Raw genomic sequence first — 23854 nt, forward strand, 5'->3', positions numbered from 1 at the left:
GGGAACCCGTCAGGAAGTCCCCGAGGAGCCGCGGGGAGGGAGCCGTCCGCCGGTTCCTGACAGAAGAAAAGAACTTTTCAAGGTGTCCTTTAGGCTTCACAGCACACGGCGAGATTGATCTGCGCTCGGCCCCCCAGAGAAAATCACCGGGCTGGATTCCTCTTCCCTTGCACACAAATGGGCAGCGCTCGCCGCGCTCCTCCCGCAGAGGCTGCAGCCTTCCCTCCCGCTCTTCCAAAAGGCCTCGTGGCTGGGCAAAATAGGCCAAAAAGGCTCCGGGGGTGGCAGAAGCAGCTCCTTGCAGACCCCACTGGGCATGGGCAGGTCTGGGAGAGGGGTGATGTGGTGGTGAGGAAAGGCGAGGTCAGGGAGGAGGGTAGGGAATGCTTCCCCAGCCTTAAATGCACTCCTCCCTGCAACTCAGGGGCTCATACACCAGAACCCCTGGACCAGGAGGAAGGAGAAAGCTGGGAGGCAGCGAAGAAAAGTGCCCGGGTGTCACTTGAAGTCAGCTGTGTGGGGGAGGGCACCCTAGCGTGAACGCACTTCTTCCCCTGGGAGTACTGTTAGAGACTGATGGGGAATGCACAGGCTCCAAGGCTGATGCAAAGATCACCTCCTCTCCTTCCCCTACGTCGGGGCTGACCTCTGCCTGAGGCGTTTCCTCTTAACCCCCTTCCCCGACAATGACACCTTGGGGGCCAGCCTCTGGGCTCTGGACTCCCGCTGTGCCCTACGAGGGACAAAGCCTGGGGGAACTCCTTCTGCAGGCCACCAGCATGAGGGTGCTTGTCTGAACGCAGCCCCTGCTGGGTGCTGAGCAGGCACACATCTCCAAGCCCTTCCTGCACTGCCGGCACAACTAGGGATGCTTCTGGGTGTGGACGTGCTGATTCCAGGATGGGTGGGAGAGGTGGGTGAAGCCTTTCCAATACTCAGAGCACCCACGTCACTTCTCCCCTGCGAGATGCACCGGTGTTCGGCACAGGCTGCAGGAGTAGGTGAAGCTCTTCCCACGCTCAGAGCACGGATATGGCTTCTCCCCTGTGTGGATGCGGAGGTGCCGGGCCAGGCTGGACGGCTGCCTGAAGCTCTTCCCACACTCGGTGCAGCGGTGTGGCTGCTGCCCCCTCCGCACACACCGGTGGTGCGACACGCCTTGCCAGCTGATGAAGTCCTTCCTGCACTCGGTGCAGCGGTGTGTCTTCCTCCCCTGAACCAGCAAGAAGAAAGGGGTGAAGGTCTTAGCACGTGTGACACAGCCGTACTGACAACACAAACCGAGGGAAGTGGCCCCCGCTGACCTGTTCGGGCAGGGATGTCTTTGCAACGTCAGAGCGGTCTCTGTGACGTGTTGCCCGTTTCTCGGTGTCATTGCGCTACAACAGCGCTGCACGTCGCAGCAGCCGCGAGGGGAGACTGCTCGAGCCCTCGGGCTCTCTAGGGGCCAGGCTGCAATGACACGCACCCCCCTGCCCCGTCCGCTTCTACCCCGCGCGGGATGGACACCCTCCCGCAGCCCTGCTCCGACCGCCCACTACCCCTGGCCCCGCCCCTCCGCGCTGACCCGCCCCCCGCGCGTCCATCGCCCACAGCACACGAGGGGGGTTCAACAGCCTCTCCGCCCCGCCCGCCCTCAGCCCGCGCACCTGCGCCGCGGCCAATGGGGAGCTTGCGCGTCACTACAGCGGGAGGAGCAAGGGGGTTCGCGCGTGCGCAGCGCAGCGCCGGCTGGGCGGTGGGAACGGGCCAGAGCGGCGGGAGGCGGCAGTCAGGTGCCCGCGCCGAGGCCCCGGCTCCCCCGCCCCGCCCCGCGCCGCTGCCGGTAGGGCCGGGACTGCGTCCGGCGCCCCGGAAACGCGGCAGGAGCGGCGGGCGGCGGCGGCGGAGGAAGCGTGTCGAGGCTGCCTCAGGCCCGCTTCGACACCCCGCCGCCCCGACACCAGCGCTGGGGCAGCGCCGGCCCCGGCCCGGCCCCGATGGAGGCCGGGTCTCTGCACAGCCGCAGGAGTGGGGGGGGGCAGGAGCAGCCCGGCTGCGCTGGAGTCCGGGACCGGGACTGGCCTCGTGAGAGCGGGTCGTCCTCGGCTGCGAGGGGTTGCCCACGGGTGTGTGTACGGGGGCGGGGGTGTGGATATCCACATATACACTTGTACACGTATACATATACATGTGCATGTCAGTATACACACATGGAAAGAGTGCGTGTGGCAGTGCACATACATGTCTGCCTGTTTGCACGCACCTGCATGCGCACACACGCAGTATGCACCTGCAGGCACGCTGTACCCTATGTGCTACAGGTGCACTGTGTGTATACACCTGCACATGCAGATGCGTGTGCATGCATACACACACACACACACACATACATGCATGTACATGGCTGCATGGGCTCACACACCGAGTGCGTGAGTAGGGGTGGGAGTCAGTCAGCTCTATGAGGCATGTAAACACCTCGAGGTTTCAACCCATAGCATCAGAAGCCGTTGGTATCTGCTGTGGCAAGGGGTAGGGGGATTTAGTATGGGGTAGTTTTAAAATTGCTCTTCTGTGTAAAGTTAAGAGTAACAGTCCTGATTTCCTCAATGCTGAAAAAAGCCCTTCTTCTCCCTGATTTACATACTTAGGAACATGTTTCTATTTTAACACTGATTGATGGAGGTTGGGTGTTTTGCTTTTGTTTTGGCGAGTCTCTGCTCTTACATTGGTATGTGGTATCATAACTGATAGGTGATTTCCCTTGCGGAGTGGGGGGGTGGGGTTCCAAAGAGGAAATCGTCCACTATGAATGCTTTGGGCTTGATTCGGTACTCTGTAAAGTCAGTGAAAAGACTCCCATTCATCTCAGTGTCAATTGGATTGGATCCTTAAAATGGCTTTTCTTGGGGAAACAAGAAAGATTAAAAATAGATTAAAAATAAAACAGACGGATTAAAAATAGAATGAAAAGTTTTGACTTTTAAGCTGCTAGTTCAGGTGTAGTAACGGCTGGTAGGGAATAAAAGTCGTAACTGTTTGGGAACCTTTTGGCCTTTTTGAAGATAGGCTAGTATGATTTGTGGTGGAAAAGCATCAAACCCTACTTTCCAGCTTTTCTTGTGCTGTTTTCAAGGTTGCTTTGAAGACTGTTTGTTGGCTCCGTTAGTATCTTTGGAAATGGTGATTTGTATTGGACACGGAACTTTTGTAACTCTTGGAAAGGATTTCTAAATGTATTGTCTACAGAACTAACTAACCGTGGGTATTTTTAGAGTCCAAAATGTGAACTAATTCACTAATTGAGAAATTAACTTTTTTTTCTTCTTCTTCTTTCAGCGCTACAACTTGTTGTGAAGCATTCACAGCTGCTCCACTTATGCATATTTTCAAACAGGCAGGATCTTTTGAAAACGATACCTAATGTTATGTTATTAAAATGGCTATCCATACAAGGCAGAGAGTGTAAAAATGAAAATGCTGACAGGTATTTTTTAATCTTTTGAGATTTTAACTAACATATCATTGATATTTATGTTTTATTAATTATCTCTGTAAGCAAATACAAATTGACGTATTATGCATCTACTAGACAAGGGTTGCTCAATTTCCATCCCCTGGGCCAAATGCAGCCCCATGGAGCCATCACATCTGGCTTGTGGGGCTCCCCAGGGGTCTGGGGAATTGGCAGCAAGCGAGTGGTGGCCATGAACACAGCCTCCCCCCCACTTTCCCCTGCCAAATCCCCAAGCCCCAGTACCTGCATGGCTGGTCTGAGCCAAGCTATGCCTCTTTCCCCCGTGGGCCTGGGCCATGTTCCCCCACTTCGGGATCAGGGTTGGACCGTGTCCCCTTCCTTTCCTGCAGGGCCGGGTTGGGCCGGGCCACGCGCTCTTTCCCTCCCGACACGGTCACCTGGCTAGCCTTCTTTCCCTCTTGACAAGGATGGGTCAAGCTCCTTTCCCCATCAGGGCTGTGTTGAAGCCAGTTTGTCCCCCACCTGGCCAGATGGTGCCCACCCACGTGCCAGAGCAGGAACACCTGGATCCAGCCCATGAATGTATTGGCCACTGACAGTCTGGCCTGCCGTGTAAAACTGTTGGGGCTGCACTGTACTATCGGTGGTCCATTAAACCAATTTTAAAGAAACGAGTCATGGAATCACAGATTATGCGATCATAATTTTATCACTACTTTAGATTTTCCTTTCAAAGGAAAAAATAGAAGTACTCTGTGACAGGCTCACAGCCACAGGGGCTGCCATGACACCCCTAGCGGCCTTGCTGCTCCTGCCTGGCTCCAGCTCTAATGTCACTCTCTCTTCATTGTTCACCAGCCGTGCCTTGCTCTTAATATTACAGGTTGATTCAAGGAGGCTGCTAGCAGGCCTTAGAGTGAGCCCGAATCCAGTAAGTTTCCCCTGGGTCTGAGGCCCCATTGGCCGCTATCCAGACACCCAACCTTGGTAGGTTCCTCTCGGCCTGACTACAGGTGCCCTACAGGGACCTAGCCTTAAGGGCAAACGGTGCGGTTCCTTTTCCTCCCCTACACCACGCCCTAAGCCTCAGAGGTGTTCTCCCTTTGATTTTCCTTCTTATACACTCTGCCCCCTTGAGCTCTCAGACCCCTCCCCCGCCCAGCCCTGGACACAGGTGGCTCTGGGCCTCTTGGACCTCGTGATCTGGGTCTCAGCCTTTTTTCAGTTCTGGGACCCCTCCCTGGGTCCCACCCTCAGTGTGAGGGCTCCTGGGATACTGGCTGTCTAAGCAAGCCTTGAGTCTGCACCCCCAGGGTTCAAGGCTAAACATAAATCAATAAGAAACATCACGGCCGTCTGGCAGACACCTCAGTCTTTAGAGGTGTAACATAAAGACCACTTGCCTGTAAACCCAGTCTTCCTCAGTCCAAGAAACTTGCCTCTGTTTCCAGACCTGTAGAGTTGTTCAGCCAAAATCCAGTTCCCTTCAGGGACCCGGAGCCAGGAGTTCTGCACTGTGCAGTAGCTGGGGAGAAACGAACAGACTGGTGCAGACTCTGGGCTCATGTAGCTCTAGCCTGAGCCGTCTTCCAGCCAGGTGAGTCCCTCATTAGCTCCCCCCTGCCCCCTAAAAGCAGCCTCTCGGGCTGCTTGCTCTCCTAAAGGGTCAGGCACATCCCAGTGCCCTGCTACATATTCTGTATACTAGATAACCATGGTAGTTGATTACTGTGTTAATTATTTGTACGTCCTTCGATGAGGAGAGGTGACAATCCCGACTAAAGTTCTGTTGTAGCAGATGCTGTACAAATGCAAATAAAGACTTAGGGTGCGTGTAGATGAAATGAAAATTCCCGTTTATGTCGACGCAACTGCATTTGTCACTATGGCCTGTTTGTTAGTTCTTATCCTGAAAAGATATAGTCTCAAAAAGCTCCATTTGTATTCGAAGGCCAAGTCTGCGTGTGCATAGTTTTCGACAAATGAGCTGTTAAACTCAGTAAGACTCTTGGCGCATGAGGCTAAATGTTTGCATAATCTTTTGCAGAAGTGGGGTGTGAAACTAGTTTTACAAATACACAGCAAAGCTAAGGCAGGTCTTACCTTTAAAGCCGCTAATCAATCTAGTGTTATGACTTCATTTACTTAGCTAGAGTAAACCAAACAAAGGAAATGAGACTTAATAGATACAGCATGGGATACTGGAGTTTTTACAGGTTAGTTTTATTTTGGTACTGTTTGTAGGCCACATTAGCCCACTGATTGCACTGGTTGCTGTGCAAACACACATGAGCTTCATGCTGATAAATTACAATTTTAAGCCTTGGGACCGTTCTCTTTCTGTCTTGGTTGGAGGATTTGGACCAAAAAGGAGAAACACAGGGAGGGGGGACTTTGGGGAAGTGATTGAACAGAACAAAATCTGAAAAACGATTCTGCAAGAATATCTTCTTTTACCACCTGTCATGATGTAGAAATAGGCAAGAGGTCAGTTTGGCTTTTAAATTCAGGAGCAGTGTGTAGGTCTGGGATGAAAAAAACCACCCCATTTCTTCCACCTGTTCCCTTATATACTAAGCAAATCTGATGTAGAGAAAGAAGGGTTTTGTTTTTACGAAAACTGCACTTAACCTTGACCTGGCAATCGCATAGCATCATAGCTCTTAACTTACTTGAATATTTGATTACTGTAACTTTAAAAAAAATGAAACATCTAGGAATTAAGAACTGTAAAGTAATAGGTAGTGTGTTATTTTATCATCTCAGGTTCAAGCAGGACAGTTTCAGGAAAGTATGACTTGAGAGAGGCAGCCAGACAGACAATCCAAATGCTTCAGTTGGCAGGATGAAGTGATATGCTAATGTAAGAGAAAAGGTGGGTGTACAATGGCAAGGAAATAAATACCCGTTAAAGGGATGGGAGGTCTAGGACAGTGGTTCTCAACTTTTTTTGTACCAGGACCTATTTATGAAGATCAGTGGCCAGTGCTGACCTGCTTTCCCCCAGCCCTGCTAAAGGGAGCCCCCAGCTGCCCCTGTGCCATTCGGGCCGAAGTCCCGCAGTTTGTGCGGATTTCAGCGGAGAGAGTCCAGCCCCAGCACAGGCTGGAGGGAGAAGGGGAGGCCTGTGGCGGCCCCCCCTGCCCTGGTCTGGGGCTGCCATGCCTCACCAGGAGCCTGGTCACGGTCCCTCCAGCCCATCCCTCAGCAGCGTCTCCCAGTTGCTCTGCCCATACAAGTATGAGCACCAGCTGTAGTGCCACCAGCCCAGCTATGCAGCTGCCCCCGATGCCTCCTTCTCTTGCTGAAGGGGCAGGCTCCTACCCGTCCTGTCCCCCCTGCCCTGATGCAGCCTTGGCGCCCGGCTATCTTCCCCCATATCTGGCAGGTACCCATCCCCCCTGCCCACACACACACACACGCACACACAGTCCCCAAGTCCCGGACCTCCAACCCCCACTGATCATACACTTACCTGCATCCAGCTATTGGTGCTACTCCCAGGACCCTGCCTGGGTGCATGCAGGCCATGGGGATGTGTGTGCAGAGACGCACGTGTGCCTGCTGCCTCCAGTCACCCAAAGCAGTGACTTGCAGGCAGGCTGGAATGAAGGTTGTGTGTCTGGGGAATGACAAGCTAGATGTGTGTGGGCTAGCTCGGAAGATGACATTGGGAGAGATTGGGGGTGGAGGGGAAGAGGTGGGAGAGGTGGATTCTTTGCTAGTGAGCTTCCCTGGGAATCAGCCAGCGTGGGATAGCTAGAATCTTCCTGCGAGCCCAGCTGTAGGTGTTCGGATTCAATGCTGGCAAGCATAATAAATATTGTTATAGTGTTTTGCTGATAGTGTTAGAGCACAGGTGCTCAACCTCTGGTCCATGGGCCAATTGCAGCCTGTGGAGCTATGATATCTGCCCCATTGGGCTCCCCACAGTTGGGAAATTTGGGGGTTTCTCACCTGTCAACTCTTTCTTCTGGTGAGACACCCCCCTCCCCCTCCATTGCCTTTGGATTGGTTTCTTGTCATGCCCCTACCTTTCCTCCCTCCATGGGCTTCGATTGGGGCTGGCCAAAAATCCCTGTTCATGCTGGATCAGGACTGGGCTGTCCCCTAGCCCGCTCTGGACAGCTGGATGGGACCCTGTCATGAACTCCTTGGGCCCCAGACTGGAACCACACTGCGTACTGCTTGCATATGGATTGGGCACTGCCCATCCGTCTCACCAGACAGAAAGGTTGAGCACTCTTTGTTAAGAGTGGTGTTTTAGCTGTGATGATCCAGGAAGCATGCAAAAGGCAGGGATTTTTTGGGTGTGGTGACTTTTATTGGACCAACTGCATGGTTGGAATTAAGTTAGATAAGCTTTCAAACACAAGATTCATAAATTAATAGATTCATAGATGCTAGGGTTGGAACGGACCTCAACAGACCATTGAGTCTGACCCCCTGCCTAGGCAGGAAAGAGCGCTGGGGTCAGATGACCCCAGCCAGATGCCTATCCAGCCTTCTCCTAAAGACTCCCAAGGTAGGGGAGAGCACCACCTCCCCTGGAAGCCCATTCCAAATTGTGGCCACCCTTACCGTGAAGAAATTTTTCCTGATGTCTAGCCTAAATCTGCTCTCTGTCAGTTTGTGACCATTGTTCCTTGCTACCCCAAGAGGCGTCCTGGTGAACAGAGCATCTCCGGTTCCTTGCTGCGCCCCCCTAATGAATTTGTAGTTGGCCACAAGATCACCTCTCAGCCTTCTCTTGTGGAGGCTGAAGAGGTCCAGATCCCTTAGTCTCTCCTCATAGGGCTTAGCCTGTAAACCCTTAACCGTATAAGTGGCTCTCCTCTGGACCCTCTTGAAGCTGTCCACATCCTTCTTAAAGTATGGCGCCCAAAACTGGATGCAGTACTCCAACTGCGGTCTGACCAGTGCCGCATAGAGGGGAAGTGTCACCTCCTTGGTTCTAGTTGTCATGCATCTGCTGATGCACGATAAAGTGCAGTTAGCTTTGCTGATGATTTCGTCACACTGCCGACTCATGTTCATCTTGGAGTCCACTAGGACTCCGAGATCCCTTTCCGATTCTGCGCTGCTGAGAGGGTCATTTCCTAGCCAGTAGGTGCGCTGGATATTTTTATGTTCTAGGTGCAGTACTCTGCATTTGCCCTTGTTGTACTGTGTCCTGTTGTGTTCAGCCCACTTTTCCAACCTGTCCAGGTCTGCCTGCAGTCATTCCCTACCCTCCAGAGTGCTTACTTCACCCCACAATTTAGTATCATCTGCAGACTTGCACAGAGGACACTTCACGCCCACATCCAAGTCACTGATGAAGACACTGAAGAGTACAGGTCTGAGGACTGAGCCCGGTGGGACCCCACTACCCAGATGCTTCCAGGTCGATACCGACCCGTCTACTACCACTCTCTGGGTGCGACCCGCAAGCCAATTTGCCACCCACCAGACCGTGTAAAGATCTAAGTCACAGCCTCTTAATTTATTTAAGAGAATGGGATGAGATATGGAATCGAAGGTCTTCCTAAAATCCAAAAAAACAACATCCACCTCTACTTCTGCATCAGCATTTTGTGACCTGGTTATAAAATGAAACCAGATGAGTCAGGCATGATCCACCTGCTACTGATCAATGCTGGTTGCCCTGCTGCATTATTTTTCCCACTGGACACCCACAAATATGATCCTTAATAATCTTTTCAAAGACTTTTCCAAGGGTGGAGGTGAGGCTGACTGCCGTATAATGACTTGTACCCTCTTTCCTCCCCTTTTTGAAAATGGGGACCACATTGGCCCTTTTCCAGTCGTCTGGGACCTGACCCGAGTGCCACGAGTGCTCAAACAGCCGTGCCAGTGGTTCTGCAATGACACCGGCAAATGCCTTCAGTGCTCGCGGATGCAGCGCATCTGGGCCTGCTAACTTAAACACATCCAGTCCATCCAAGTGACTCTGCACCACGTCAGCGTTGACAGTTGGTAGGCTGGTATCCCTCTGATCCCATCTAAGAACCTGTTAGGAGACTGATCTTGACCCTTCTTCAAGGACACTGAGGCAAAAAACTCATTGAATAGCTCAGCCTTGTCCCCCCTGTCTGTCACTAAGTGCTCCTGTTTCTTCAGTAGGGGTCCTGTGCTGCCCTGCGCCTTCCTTTTACTCCCTACATACCTGACAATAGACTTTTTGTTGTCTTTAATTTGTGTTGCCAGCCTCAGCTCTGTAGTTGCTTTGGCCTTTCTAACTGGCACCCTGCAAGTGCGGGTCAAGTAGATACACTCCTCCTTGGTAGCTTCCTCCTGCTTTCACCACCTATATGCCTTTTTTTTTTTTTTTTTTTGCCCTTAGGCTTTTCTGGATGTCTGTGTTTAGCCAAGGAGGTTTTTTGGCCCCTTTCTCCCCTTTCCCTCGCACTGGGATCATCTCCCTCTGTGCCTGAAGGATCGCTTCCTTTAGGAACGACCACCCTTCCTGGACTTCCATCTCGCCAATACTCCTCTCCTGCAGTGCATTGCTGATTAAACTGAGCACACTGAAGTTAGCCTTCCTAAAGTCAAGCACCTCCATCCTATTATTATCTTACCCACTCGACGCCCTATGATGAATTTGATTGAGTGAGTGGTGGTCACTGTCCCCAAGGTGACCACGAATCTGTAGTTCCCCTACCAGGTCATCCCCCATAGCCAACACCAAGTCCAGTGGGACCATATACTTCCTGCGTTAGGTGAGCGGTTGGATTTGGCTGACTGCTCTTCCCAGCAGATGTCAGGGTAGTTTAGGTCCCCCGTGACAACCATGTCCCTAGACTGTACGGCCTCTGAGAGCTGCTGCAAGCATTCCCAGTCTAGCTCTGCTCCTTGATGTGGTGGTCTGTAGCAGACCCCCATCACCAGGTCCCTTTCCCCTTGACCTCCATGTGTCCTAACCCACAATGCTTTAACTTTCTCTTAAGACTCCCTTCTGTGCACTCACCTGAACACTGTCTGAAGCCAGTGATGCTGATGTGCAGTTCAGACTCCTCCTGCTCTCCCCTCAACTAAATAGGGATGGGAGAAAACCCCTTCCCACTTCCCTACAGCTGGCCCAGCTCACCTTATTGCTGCTGCTGGTTCCTTACCACGGCACAGGCACGAAGGGCGCACACATGCTTGCTTCAGCATCCAACTAAAAGTCAAATGTTCTAGGTGAGGCTTGAACTCACAACCTTGGCATCACTTCCCCAGGGCTGTTTTAGAAGTTTCACATGCTAACCCACTGCACCACGAGAGCTGAGCTAAAAGGTTCTTTGTCACTATTTTAGAGCATTGGTTTAAAGTAATTGTATCTCTGCTATTGGCTTTTGGATTTAATAAAGACATTTGAACTGAATTACTGACACGCTCAATCAAATTCTAACACAACATGCAGGGCGCATCTACATGTGTCACTATGGCAACTTTACTGTGCTGTATGTGTGGCACATGATTATTTTTAGCCGCTACTTCACCGTAGTGGCGCGCTATACCAGGGGAGCGTGTTGCAATGGGGACGTAGGTGCTGTTTGCGTGTGGATGCCCATGGATGCTACATCACCAATTTTGTTTCTTATACTGCTGTTTTTCCAAATGTTTCTAATAAATCATAGAAAACTAGGGTTGAAAGGGGTTCCAGTAACTCATCTAGTCCAACCCCTTGCTAAAAGCAGGACCATCCTTAATTTGATCTTGCCAGAGATTTGTCGAGCCGGGCCTTAAAATCCTCCAAGAGTCCACCACCTCTCTAGATAAGCCGTCCCAGCACTTCACCAGTCTCTTAGTCAGAAAGTTTTTCCTAATCTCCCACTTGTTCACATCCTTTCTGTAGTAGGGGGCACAAAACTGAACACAGTACTCCACATGTAACCGCACCAGTGCAGAATAGTGGGGAATAATGACTTCCCTCAGTGCTGACAACACTCCTACTAATGCAGCCCGGTGTGCTGTTAGCCTTCTTGGCAACTAGCACACACTGTTGGCACCTATTCAGCTTATTGTCCACCGTAACCCCCAGGTCCTTTTCTGTGGAGCTGCTGCCAGCCAGTTGGTCCCAAGCCTGTAGCGGTGCATGAGACTGTTCTGTCTTAAGTTCAGGACTTTGCACTTATTCTTCTAGAGCTTTGCCTTCTTCCCCTGCATGGCTGGTTTGGTGCCTGGCCATTCTTCCTTCCATGGGATTGCCGTGGGGATGGGCACACCCCGAACCTGCCGCTGTAGTGGGGCCTTGTCAAGCCCCTTGGGCTCAGGTTGAGGCTGACAAAGCCCCCTTTCTGCGCTGTCTTGGGGCTGGCGTGCACCCTGCCTCCCTCTGCACAGATGGACGGGGCCCTGGCATGCCTTTGTTTAGAGCGATGTTTGAGCACCCCGTGGTTTGAGCACCCGTTTGTGTAGAGTTATGTTCTACCTGTGATGATCCAGGAAGTATGCAAGAGGCAAGATTTTTTGAGTGTGATCACTTTTATTGGACCAACTGAATGGTTGGAATTAAGTTAGGCAAGCTTTCAAACGCAAAACGTTCTTTGTCAGTGTTTTAGAGCAGTTGCTTAAAGCAGGTGTTGTCAACCTGGGGTATGCCTACCCCTGGAGGTAATTTGAAAGGTCCCAAGGAATGTACAGGGGCAGGCGCAGATGTAGGACACCTGCTGCCTCACAGGAGCAGGGCCAGGGCGGAGGGAGAACAGGGCCCACAGAAGCTGCGCTGCCGCTGCTCTGCCACTCACCGTGCCCCTGCTCTGTCTGGCCCTTGCCACCCCCCGCCACGTCTGACCGCTCGCCACCCCCACCTGCTCCACATCCGGCTGCTCCCACCCCCCGGGGGTACACTTTTTAAAAAGGGGGCTGCCGGGGGTACACTTACTAAAAGAAAGGTTGAAAACTACTGGCTTAAAGTCTCTATATATCTGCTATTGGCTGTTGGATTTAATAAAGACATTTTAGCTGAGTTCCTGACATACTCAATCAAACTCTAACACAACATGCAGTGTTGTTCTGGCTTTTGAAGACTTTGCCCAGAAACCTCTGCTTTTTTATTAATTGCTGATCATTTTACAGCTTTTAGAGAAAAAGGAAATTAGTTAAGCTCTTTCTGAGTAGTAAGATACTCTTATGTTTATTAAAAGCTTAATGAAATTTGGGACAATAACCAAATAATACCTTTAAAATATTTTTTAAAAGTTATGATTTTATATTAGGGGCGCACCGTGTCGCTGGGTTTCTTAATCCGCTCCCTCTCTCTGCTCGCCCCTCTTTCCAACCAGACCTTTCCTAGCAAACTTCCTTGTAAACTGGCCTCTGTGCTGCCCCTTGGTCCCAAAAGCTTCCCTTTCCCCTGCTAACCCGCTTCCTCTCTCTAAGTTTACGGTGAAGGAAGGTGAGGGAGAGTTTCCAGATAAATTACCTAGCAAACGCCGCCTCCAACTTCCCTCTCACTCTGGACTCCAGTTAAGCAAGGAGCACAAGAACTGGTCTAATTGCTGTGTATTAGCGACTTACACTAAATAGATGTAGATTAGGTACTCTCAATTAAAGCAAGGTCTTACATTAAAGGCTCCCCTTTAAAGAACGGGGGGCAAACTGACCTGTGAACTAACTTTAAAAAAACATAATATTTCTATATATAAATAGATACATATCTATATAACTGTACCTCTAACACAGTGGTTCCCGAACTGTAGGTCACAACCCCAAATGGGATTGAAAAATCAGCGGGATGGGGTGGCAGGGGTGGGGGGCTATGGGTGGGGAGCGAAGGGTCATGCTGAGGAATGGGGCCATAAATGGGGTCATGCTGAGGAAAAGTTTGGGAGGCACTGCTCTGACAGCCTGCCTTGTGACTGCCATGGTTCGCTTGACAGTCCAAACCACACTTGTACAGTTACACCGCTCTTAGTCTTGTTACAAAGACTGTACTGTGCAGTGTGCACACCCGTCACCGTCACATTGAAACCTGCAAACTGACTTATGAACTGTTTGCAAACTGCCCCGTTTGCTGCCCCTGGTCACGCAGAGCCTCCTTTTCTCCCCTCCTGGGCCTTGTTAAGACTTTTGTCAGACAGAGGTAGCAGTCCCCCAGCTTGCAGCACTCCCAGCTCCTTAGAGCACGTGCCCAGACGAACAGGCAGCCCCAGCTCACTTTCCTTCCAGGGGTTCGGGTCAGGTGCCTGGCTCCTCTTCCCTTGTCTCCTTTGCCCTGTTTGCTGCCCGTTCACCTTGTTTCTCTCTACTGAGCCTTTCAATGTACCTCAGTCTAACGTTTATCTTTAAATTCTCTTTTATTTAGAGCCCTTGCTTTCTGTAAGTGCCTTCGTTGCATCCCAAGACAAAAGCTGCTGCGTCGTTCAACCAGGTAGTCTCCAGCGTGCCACCCTGCCCAGATTTATTCCAAGGAAGGAGTAGTGGATGTGATCTCTGCGAAAAGAAAGCTTGTCTGGTAAAGAGCACTTTTCCTCTTTCAGTAGCTTTTGACATTAAAGCAAAGAACTCTCAATACCATATTTTATGTACTTTTGAAAAATGGGCTGTTTACTTCGTTCTGTCTGTGCGGGATATGCAGATTGAGGACTGTACTGTGTCATACACAGACATCTGCGACCCTGGGTAGAGTATGTAATGCTGTAAACGTTACAGTCCACGTGCTTGCACAGAGCATTGCATAGAAACTAGAAGAGTTTGTGCCAGAGCCAGGGGCACAGGAGTGGCTTTTTAAGAACTGTCCTTATGTCTGTTTCTTTTAGTTTGTAGAGGTTAAAACTTTCTGAAACATTATGCAAAGCTGAGGTATTGCACCCCTGCCTAATACAGTATGTAAATATTCTCATTAAATTTGGGGGGCATATTTCACCATTTTGACATATAGCAGTGCTATAGAGGGGCATCACAAGGAGCAATCTATATCTGCAGCCGTGATGAGGCAGTTATATTTCAGACATAACATCATTCTTTGTAAAAATGGTCCTCACTCTCTCTAGGCTAAAACATCACGGCCACCTGTGAAGTTTGTTATGCTACAGTCAAAACTGCAGTTGAAAGGCATTTCTTCTTTCCTTTTATTTTTGTTAACTTACGGAGGAGGAAATAATTTCAGCTCACTTTAGGAATCGGTCCCGTTCCTTTGCACCTGTTTTTCCTAAATTAGTCCTTGGAACAATACCGGCTCAATTATAGTGAAGTAATATCATGCATTTTGAGCTTGTGGAATCCACAGACCGTGTAATTCTCTGCATTTCCTCCCCCTTCTTTGCATCCCACTTTTTGACAGTGTCATTCTGCTGGAGCTATGCTGGAAAACCTTGCAAGCTTGCGTGTGCGTGTGTGTGCGTGTGTGTGTCCACACATGCTGCATGGAAAATCCTACACTTTGTTTAGTCTGCAGAACCTCTTCTGTTAGCTAATGCTCCAGGCTCCTCAAAGGTGCAGTGAGAGAGGAGCACTAGGAAGTACCTAAGGCAGAAAGCAAACAAGGGCTTTATCACTGATCTTTAACTCCTATCAAAAGGGGAGTGAGGGAGAAGTCATTTAAACATGAGGCTTGAATGAAAACTAGCATGGATTAGTCACAGTTGTCCCAGGAGTCCTGTTATCTCAGTTCACAGGTACTTATGGTAGGGAGTGGGGTACTTTACCTCTAGGGTCCCCAAATGAAAGACTCTTGAGGGAGCCAAGAGGGGGAGGAAGAGTCCTGGGTCTGTTTTTAGCCAAAGGGAATTACCCTTGAGGCATGGCAGGAGTAGTGTGTGTCTCCCTGTCTTTTCCCAGTGGATGAGCTCCCGGGCAGTTCATGCATGGAGGAAGGATGACTCTGTAGCCTGTTCCCCACAGGTAAACTGCAACAAATTGAACTGATTTGGAGAAACAAGTGGGTTACGTCTGAGCAGCTTCCTTGTTTGGTAGTCAGTTGGCTGAAGAGCGGTTGATGCTGATGTTACTTAATACTAGATTTACCCTTCTGTGGCCCCTGGCAGAGAGATCGGGGCGTTCATCCTCCACTTTGCACAGACTGGACGGAACAACCTGGCTCCCATCTTAGTTTTGAAGAACTTCATTGCTGAAAAATCAAATGTGCACGTGTTCCCTAAGGAACGTATCCATTCAAAGGCATGAAAGATAAACGTATATTGTTACGTGCAAATGCTTTGCACAAGTACATTTGCTGGATGCATTTGGTATGTTCTTCAAGCAAGTAGTGTCGTTAGCTGTTAAATTCTTGACTCCTCTGTTAGGCTTGGGACAGAAATTACACACAAGCTGGTCAAAGAGATTGGAAACAGGTTCAGATCTGGAACACAACAGAAGGATGGTGCACATAAGCCACTTTCAAGATTGCCGAAACAGGTTTAAGATAAGCCTGGATGGATGTAGTATGAGACTGAACTGATTTAGATTCAATTGCTTTATTGTACTTCTGACCCAGACCCTCTCCAGATTCATATTAACACATAGTCCCCCAGCATCCTGTCACAACCAAATTAAGTACTGTCTATGCCACAAGCAAGAAATATATTAATCAAAACAGTTTTAGTCTATACAAGGTAACTAAGGGTTAACTAACAAGATGAAAATAACAGGGTTTTTTTCTGCGCATGTCAAAAAAAAATTTATTACTGCGCCACTAACAGAGATAAAAACTTTTGCCTTCTTTGCTTTATATAAATCATTGTAAGTGGTCGGAATGACAGGGGAGTGAGTGTCTGGGAGTGTTCCTATGATAACACCCTAGCGAAGACCACTATACAATTGGCGATTCTAATTAAATTTATGACGTGACAAAAAACAATTGGCTAATATACAAATAAAACCCATCTTCACTTCCGTGAAGAAGGGGGGACCTCCGTACGAACCTTAGAGACCTCTGATCACACGTATCAGAGTAACTGACAACTTGATCACTTGCCAGTGCCCCCCTCGCGTCTCGACCCAATCTTAAGACGTAAATCACCGACCTGCCGGCCCGATTTTTTTTCCGTTTATCTGCCCGACGGAAGACTTTCATGCAGACCGACCTTCGAACCTTAAGCTGTAACTAACCAAATATCTCTGACCTCCGTCTGTCACCACCTTAACAGCGTGAGTAAATAATCTTGCCTTGCAACCGATAAGCGTCTGTGCCTAATTCCACTCCAAGCATCATAAGTACCCGCCTGACGGCCTTCAAAGGTCTCGTACCCTTCACTGCAGTGCACGGCAGTGACATGGCGTCACGAACAGGATATGGGGTAGACGCAATGGAGTTGGAACTAGTAAAGAACTGCCCATGGCGCAGTGGGGACCGCCTGACATCCGATTCGGATGAATTATGGGCACACATTGCCTACCATCAGGCAAGGGGAATAGGACTGAAAGCGGTTACTGGACACTTCTCCCTAAGGGGTGAAGCAGGAGAAGGGAAAGAGTGGAGCGCTCAGCTCGATGTGAGGGCCCTAGGGTGTGTTATGAGCGCTAAAGGGGTTATGTACAGACCCAGGGACGAAGCGGGAATCATATCCCTACATCGGGTGAAGGTGGTGACAGCGGCAAAAGTGCCGGCAGGGGTGGACCCAACCCCTGCCCAAGAGATTGCCCGTTGCATCTGCCACGTACGAGAGGGCGGGGAAGGAACACCCCCCGACAAGTTTAACTGTCCGACCATGGTGCCCCAGTCCCCAGTCACAAACTCTTCACCCAGCTCCGTGAAAACTTGGAGACAGAGGGTTGCACCGCGACCAAATGGGCAGGCCCCAAGTGGAAAAAAGAAAAAATGATTAATGTTCTGTTCCGCGCATTTGCTAACGCAACGCGCTATATTAAAAATTTGAATAGCCAACTTCTGACCCTGGGAAAAGTCACAGCTAAAAATGCTGCTGCGCAGGAATCGCCTACACCATCGCCCCAATATGGCGCCAGCGAAAAACTCAGCTTCTTCAAAGAATCGGAGAAGAAGGGCGGAGCTTCAGAAAAGGACGCGGAGGACAGAGTTGTGGGAGGTCCACAACTACCTCATTCTCTACGGGAGTACAACGGGGCAGACCCAACGGCTCCGACCCCGGAACATCAGCTACCGCCTCCCTATGACGAAGAAAAAAAACCCTCCAAGTTAATATATCCCCCCTCCCTACCAACGGAGAATCCGCCCCCACCGATGAAGTCTTCGCCGACTTCCATGAAAACGGCCTTCCCTATCGTTGTTACAAAATACACAACGGATCCACAAGGCGTAACTCACGCTACTTCCACCTACCGCACCCATAACCGAACAGAGATACAAGATATTTTTCAGCTATCCGAATTTAAACCAGGAGAAACCCTGGCGATTTGGCTTGGCCGACTGGTAGTTGAATTTGGCTCAGAATTACTGGACATGGAAGAGGCCAGCTTCCTCATCCGTCAAGCTGCATGGAGTGGAGGACACGCCACCGACCGCGGCCCAATCATGAAAAACCAACACTGGGCCATACCACTCCCTGTGCTTCTAGCCCGCCAAATCGTGAACAAGTCCCACCTGTGGCACAACGACCGCCCAGAAATAACATCGGCAAAACAACTTTTATTAGCAACAATAGGAACCTCGTACTACACATGGGATGGGGGGCCCACAGCCGACGGGTATTCAACACAACAGGTTCGGCTTGACAGAGCAACAGGCCGCTGGGCCGTGGCCACATCGATTCCTAACGCAACCCGGAATGGTTCCAATCACCCCTAAAGCCTTGGAAGCTTGCATAGACATCTATGGGGGATCTCATGCCATCACTCTTTGCCTCCTCCTTACCCCGCAAATAGACGGACGGGCCGGAAACATCCTCAGTCAATTGGGCCGTATCCAAACCCTCATAAAGCCAACAGCGATAACTCAAGGTGTCAATTGTGCTACAAAACCGGACCCATTGTCAGTGTACCCCATAAAACAACCTGAAGTGAACAGACCACCCTACAAAGGCTCACCACCAGTCCCAGGACGGACCCCTAAAGAAAAGGCCATGTTTTGGTTCCTGATAAAAGAGTCCGGGCTTACCAAACAACAATTACGCGCCCTGAGGGACGATGGGCAAAAGGCCCTAGCAGAAAAGTTGGGATTCAATTACACCCAAAAGCCAAAAAACGGGTAGTGGCCGCCGGGCGAGCCGGCGGCCCTACAAAAAAGCCTGACCCTTCGGATCCTCGCCCATATACCAGCCTTATTATCGTTCACCCCGATAATCCCTCGATACAACGAAAGATTTCTTGTCTCCTCGACACGGGAACACAAATTAACGTCGTAGCACCTGCGACACCTCATAAAAAGACTTTGAAAACCATCATGGTACAAGGGCTAAATGCTATATCAACTGCTAAAAAAGTCAAATTTTGGATACACAATCACAAAAAACCCCTTAAAGAAGTTCTAGGGGGCATGAACATCTTGGGCGTACCAGGCATTAAGACACTCCAGTTAAAAAACTTAATATTTCAAGCTCTTCCATTCTTTATTGCTGAGCCCGACCGACACCAACCTACGCTTCATAACACATCTACATGGCGTTATAAACCAATCCTGACCAAACAACGTCTTCGGGAAGCCCTTGTCACCCTGTTACAGAGGCTCGAACAACAGGGATATATAACACCGATAGCGGCCAGTACCCACCTATCACCAGGGTGGGGAATCGCAAAGCCCGAAAAACCCAACGAAGTCCGACTTATAGTGGATTTCCGCGAGGCGAATAAACGGTGTCTCCCACTTACGCAACCCAATGCTTTTACGCTACCCCAGTGTTTATATAAAATGGCGAGGTTTCAAGGGGGCAAGTAAGACGGGACGACCCTTGACCTCAAGGACATGTTTTTCTCCATCCCAATTATTGACAACAGCGGAATCTTAAACATGTGCGTCGAAGATATGATATACCGATGGACGGTATGCCCGCAAGGATATCGCAACTCTCCTGCATCGGCCACAGGCGCAATGAATGACACACTTAAAGACTTTCGCGCTTCCTATCCTTTGCCAGCGAAAAAACAACTCAAAATTTAGAGTTATGTTGACGACCTTGCCATTATGGGTCGTGACCAGCAAGTTGTTGCTGAGGTCACCCGCCGTCTAGTCGACCATCTCCATGCTAAGGGCTGGACGGTTAATTTAAAAAAAATCAAACTTACAACCCACGATAAATATTACATTCCTAGGTACCAGATTTACCGGCGCAACTAGATCCGGTGTCACACACGACAAAACCCCGGAGCTCGGTACACTTAAAGATCCATTACCAATGCACAAAAAGCAATTTCAACGGCTCTTGGGACATCTCAATTGATATCAACATTACATCACTCCGCGTTACCTTCCGCTATTGGCGAGACTCCAGCGTCAGACCCGCGACAAATTGCGGAAAGCCACACCTTGGACGGACAAAGACAGAAAGGATCTTCATAATCTTCTCCACGCTGTGAAACACACGCCACTTCAAGCACTTAACCTCACCGAGACATTAATAATTACTTTGGGATATACTGCCAGTCATGTATGGGCCACTGCCCATAACCCCCAAAACGAACTGGTGTATGCCTCACACAAAGCTCTCCAGACAACACAACATCGCTACGGAGCCTTTACAAAAATTCTGTTGACAGAAAGACTCGTCACATTACTATCCCAGGGACATGAAACGCTTCGAACACCAGCTGCTACTCTCTTACCTTTGCTAAACGCCACAAAGGTTGACTCACAGTTCCAAGGAGAACCGGATACTTGGAACAAAATGGTATTACATTACCACTATCATTGGTGTTGTTAAAAGTGCGAAGACTTGCCACCCGGTCCCGATACACAAGATGACGCAACGCTCACTCTCTATGAGACCATAGCCCCAGCCTAGGTGGCCTCCGATGACACCACTCGAAATGGACGGGGCTACGGGTTCTACTACAAACCGTGCCATGATGTGGGATTACACAGAGCCCCGGAAGGGGCTACAGCCCCAAAAAATGAACTCTTAGGTTTTAAAGTTGTCATCCGCCACTGTCTTCAACATCACGACGGAACACTTCCGACTCCCATCATAGCTATTGATTCCCAATATGTCTACAAAATTGTTACTGGCACAGCGACTGCGGCGGAAAACCTAGAGGATTGAAAAAAAATCTGGGACCTGTTATCCCAATTTATTGTTCTACCGCTCGTAAAACACACCAAGTCGCATAAACTTAAAACTGATCCAGTACATAAAATCATCGACAAGCTTCTAAAAGACCCTCTCTGGAGTGATGTTGTCTTAGTTGCTAAAGCAAACGACCCCAAACCACAGTTCGATCCGTTCCTTACGTGGCTACATGAACACTGGGGACACCCAGGACCAAGGGCTAGCCACCTCCCAGATGACTCTACAAAACCGCTTAACATTAGACGCCATTCTTCTTCAACAAGGTGGACTTTGTCAATACCTTAACCTTTCTCATAACCATTGTTATATTGCCATTCCCAGTGTATCTCTCCCTCTATCTCTACAAGTTGACAAAATAAAAAAAAATTACAAAAAACGTCAACCGACTTTCGGGTATAGGTCAAGGTTGGCTATCAGACCTCTTCCGTTGGTTTAGATGGGACACATCATCATGGTTTCTCAACTTGTTAATGCCCCTCATTACGCTGTTGTTACCGATTGCTGTGTTTATATGTTTTGGTTATTGGATTTTACAATATCTCAAAACAAAGCTAGCCACGCTTTCTGCTTTTATATACACCCGCTTGCCAAACACTAACAATGGTGAACAAAATGGTCTATACATAAATATGATGTAACTTGCTGTGCCATGGGCAAGGGGGCATGTCACAACCAAATTAAGTACTGCCCATGCCACAAGCAAGAAATATATTAATCAAAACGGTTTTAGTCTATACAAGGTAACTAAGGGTTAACTAACAAGATGAAAATAACAGGTTTTTTTTCTGCGCATGTCAAAAAAAAATTTATTACTGCGCCACTAACAGAGATAAAAACTTTTGCCTTCTTTGCTTTATATAAATCATTGTAAGTGGTCGGAATGACAGGGGAGTGAGTGTCTGGGAGTGTTCCTATGATAACACCCTAGCGAAGACCACTATACAATTGGCGATTCTAATTAAATTTATGACGTGACAAAAAACAATTGGCTAATATACAAATAAAACCCATCTTCACTTCCGTGAAGAAGGGGGGACCTCCGTACGAACCTTAGAGACCTCTGATCACACGTATCAGAGTAAACTGACAACTTGATCACTTGCCAGTGCCCCCCTCGCGTCTCGACCCAATCTTAAGACGTAAATCACCGACCTGCCGGCCCGATTTTTTTTCCGTTTATCTGCCCGACGGAAGACTTTCATGCAGACTGACCTTCGAACCTTAAGCTGTAACTAACCAAATATCTCTGACCTCCGTCTTTCACCACCTTAACGGCGTGAGTAAATAATCTTCCTTTACAACCGATAAGCGTCTATGCCTAATTCCACTCCAAGCGTCATAAATACCCGCCTGACGGCCTTCAAAGGTCTCATACCCTTCACTGCAGTGCACGGCAGTGACACATCCCTGGACCTCTGCCAGCCTGCAAGGGAAAAGCCACCTTTGCCCACGTTTTCCTCCATTAAAAGACAATCCACTTTAAAAGTTTCTTGATCCATTTTTAAAGTTTGTTCGTGACCCTTTCATAGGTACTTGTGACCCCCTTTTGGGACACAACCCGCGAACTGAGAACCGCTGCGGTAGAGCAGCAGGGTCGGTCGCGGAGCGCGCTGCTGCGGAGCAGAGGGGCAGTGCCGCTCAACCCTGTGAGACGGATCCCACGTACCAGATCAGACCTCTTTGTGGGCCAGATTAAGCCTGTGGGCTGGAGATTGCCACCCCCTCTTATAGCTCCTTTTCAGCTGGGGCTTTGTAGATGCTCCTGTTACCTTGTTTCTACATCGAAAGACTCGTGCTACACGGCAGGGTAGGCTTTCACCTCGTAGACTAAGTCAGTCAGAGGTGCGTAAGCTTTTGTAAGCGAACTCGCTTCATACCCCTTTCTTTTTCCTCCCTTCCCTACCCTTTGTTTTCCAGTAACTGCTCTCTGTTTAGAACCGCTGCTTCCTGAAACGTCTGGTTTGACAACAGAGCCGTCCAATTTCTGAGTGGCTGGGGCTGCAGCCCCCCTATCCGCATGCTGTAGGGGCTGCATGCCCACCAGAGCCGCCTCCTGCACGAGCTGAAAGGGGTCTGCAGGACCTCCCCAGCCACAGACTCCCTTGCACCAGGACTGTGCCGCCCTGCCTTGGCCCTAGTGCACAAGGGGTGGCGGGGGGAAGTGGGCACGCAGGAAGCAGATGCTGGGCTAGGGAAGGGGATTTTGGTGGCAGCAGCGAAGCGATGGGGCAAGCAGACTCGGGACTGGGAGTTTGGGAGCTGCACGCAGCCCACAGGCCGCCAGTTGGATGGCCGTAACTAGTTGGCTTTCTGTGGTGTACGCTCCTTATGTGCTGTCCCTATATTCATTTCAGTTCTCGTTGAGTTTTCCTTTTCTTACTCCTTTTTCGAAACATCTCCCAGGTTGATCCTGACGGTAAAACAAGCGTACCCGTTAAGATGACTGCGGGGAAAGTATCCTGTTTTCATCTACGCAGCCTGGTGAGTTCCACGATTTACATTTGAAAAGTACCTCTTACAGCACATGTCCTTAGAGCTGATTTTTTCTATTATCTGATAAGCTTCTCATGGCTTTTCCCTCCCCCGATACGTGTGAAGTGGGTCTAGACTTTTGGGAGATCGCATGTTTTTCTGTCGGAAAACCACAGGGCGGGTCAGCACTGCTACTTAGGACGCCGTAACGTGCGACTTCTCGGAGCGTGTGACAAAGCGTTCCCGTTGACATTACACGGTATTTAGTATTGCCAGCCCCACAACCATTGCTAGTTGTGTCATTGCATTGCTGCTGCGGCTGTTGCATTGGTTAGCAGCAGCCCCTGAACTGACAAGCTCCACACGTCTTCAAGGCTCCCAGGAGGCAGTTTCCGGACTGGCGTTATCACCGACCGCGCTGGGCATGGCTTATGGCGCTAGCAGTGCCGCGGTGCTTGCAGCGGGCTTGCTGACAGCCTCTTATCCCACGGAGAGCTCCTGACGGTCGGTCCGTTCCCGCTGGGGATTTAACGAGCCCTTTGTTGGCAGCGCCTTCCGAGACGGGCAGTTTTCCTGTGCGGGGACAGCCTCCCGCGTCCATCCTGCGTCTCCCTGGATGGAGCAGGGCCGGGCAGAAGCCACGCGCTGCGGTCCTGAGGAGAGCAGTGCCGGGGCAGGGTTCAAGTCAGGATGTCGTCGTCACGCTGGGGCGTTTCTCCGCCTTCCTGCCGAGAGCGTCTCGTCTCCGCTTCCTGTGCTCCAACAGCCAGCGCGGAGGCGAGAGAGGCAGGGAGGCGGTGAG

General features: G+C 50.0%; 1 protein-coding gene across 12 annotated transcripts; it reads left to right on the forward strand.

Moving 5' to 3' along the window:
• The first annotated feature begins 1585 nt into the window (after positions 1–1585).
• LOC132243826 (uncharacterized) lies at positions 1586–23854 on the forward strand. 12 transcript variants are annotated; one of them, XM_059714299.1, is made up of 4 exons: positions 1586–1825; positions 3319–3466; positions 4909–13898; positions 15287–20647. In XM_059714299.1, the coding sequence occupies exon 4, from the start codon at positions 17202–17204 to the stop codon at positions 18144–18146; it is 945 nt and encodes a 314-aa protein (XP_059570282.1). In that variant the 5' UTR covers positions 1586–1825; positions 3319–3466; positions 4909–13898; positions 15287–17201; the 3' UTR covers positions 18147–20647. The 12 variants fall into 12 exon arrangements, 11 of the variants coding, with proteins under 11 accessions (XP_059570282.1, XP_059570279.1, XP_059570278.1 ...); XM_059714296.1 differs by lacking the exon at positions 1586–1825 and adding an exon at positions 1832–2108; XM_059714295.1 differs by lacking the exon at positions 1586–1825 and having other exon boundaries at positions 2117–3466.

The sequence above is a fragment of the Alligator mississippiensis genome, chromosome 11 (assembly GCF_030867095.1).
Source record: "Alligator mississippiensis isolate rAllMis1 chromosome 11, rAllMis1, whole genome shotgun sequence".
Classification (NCBI taxonomy): Eukaryota; Metazoa; Chordata; order Crocodylia; family Alligatoridae; genus Alligator; species Alligator mississippiensis.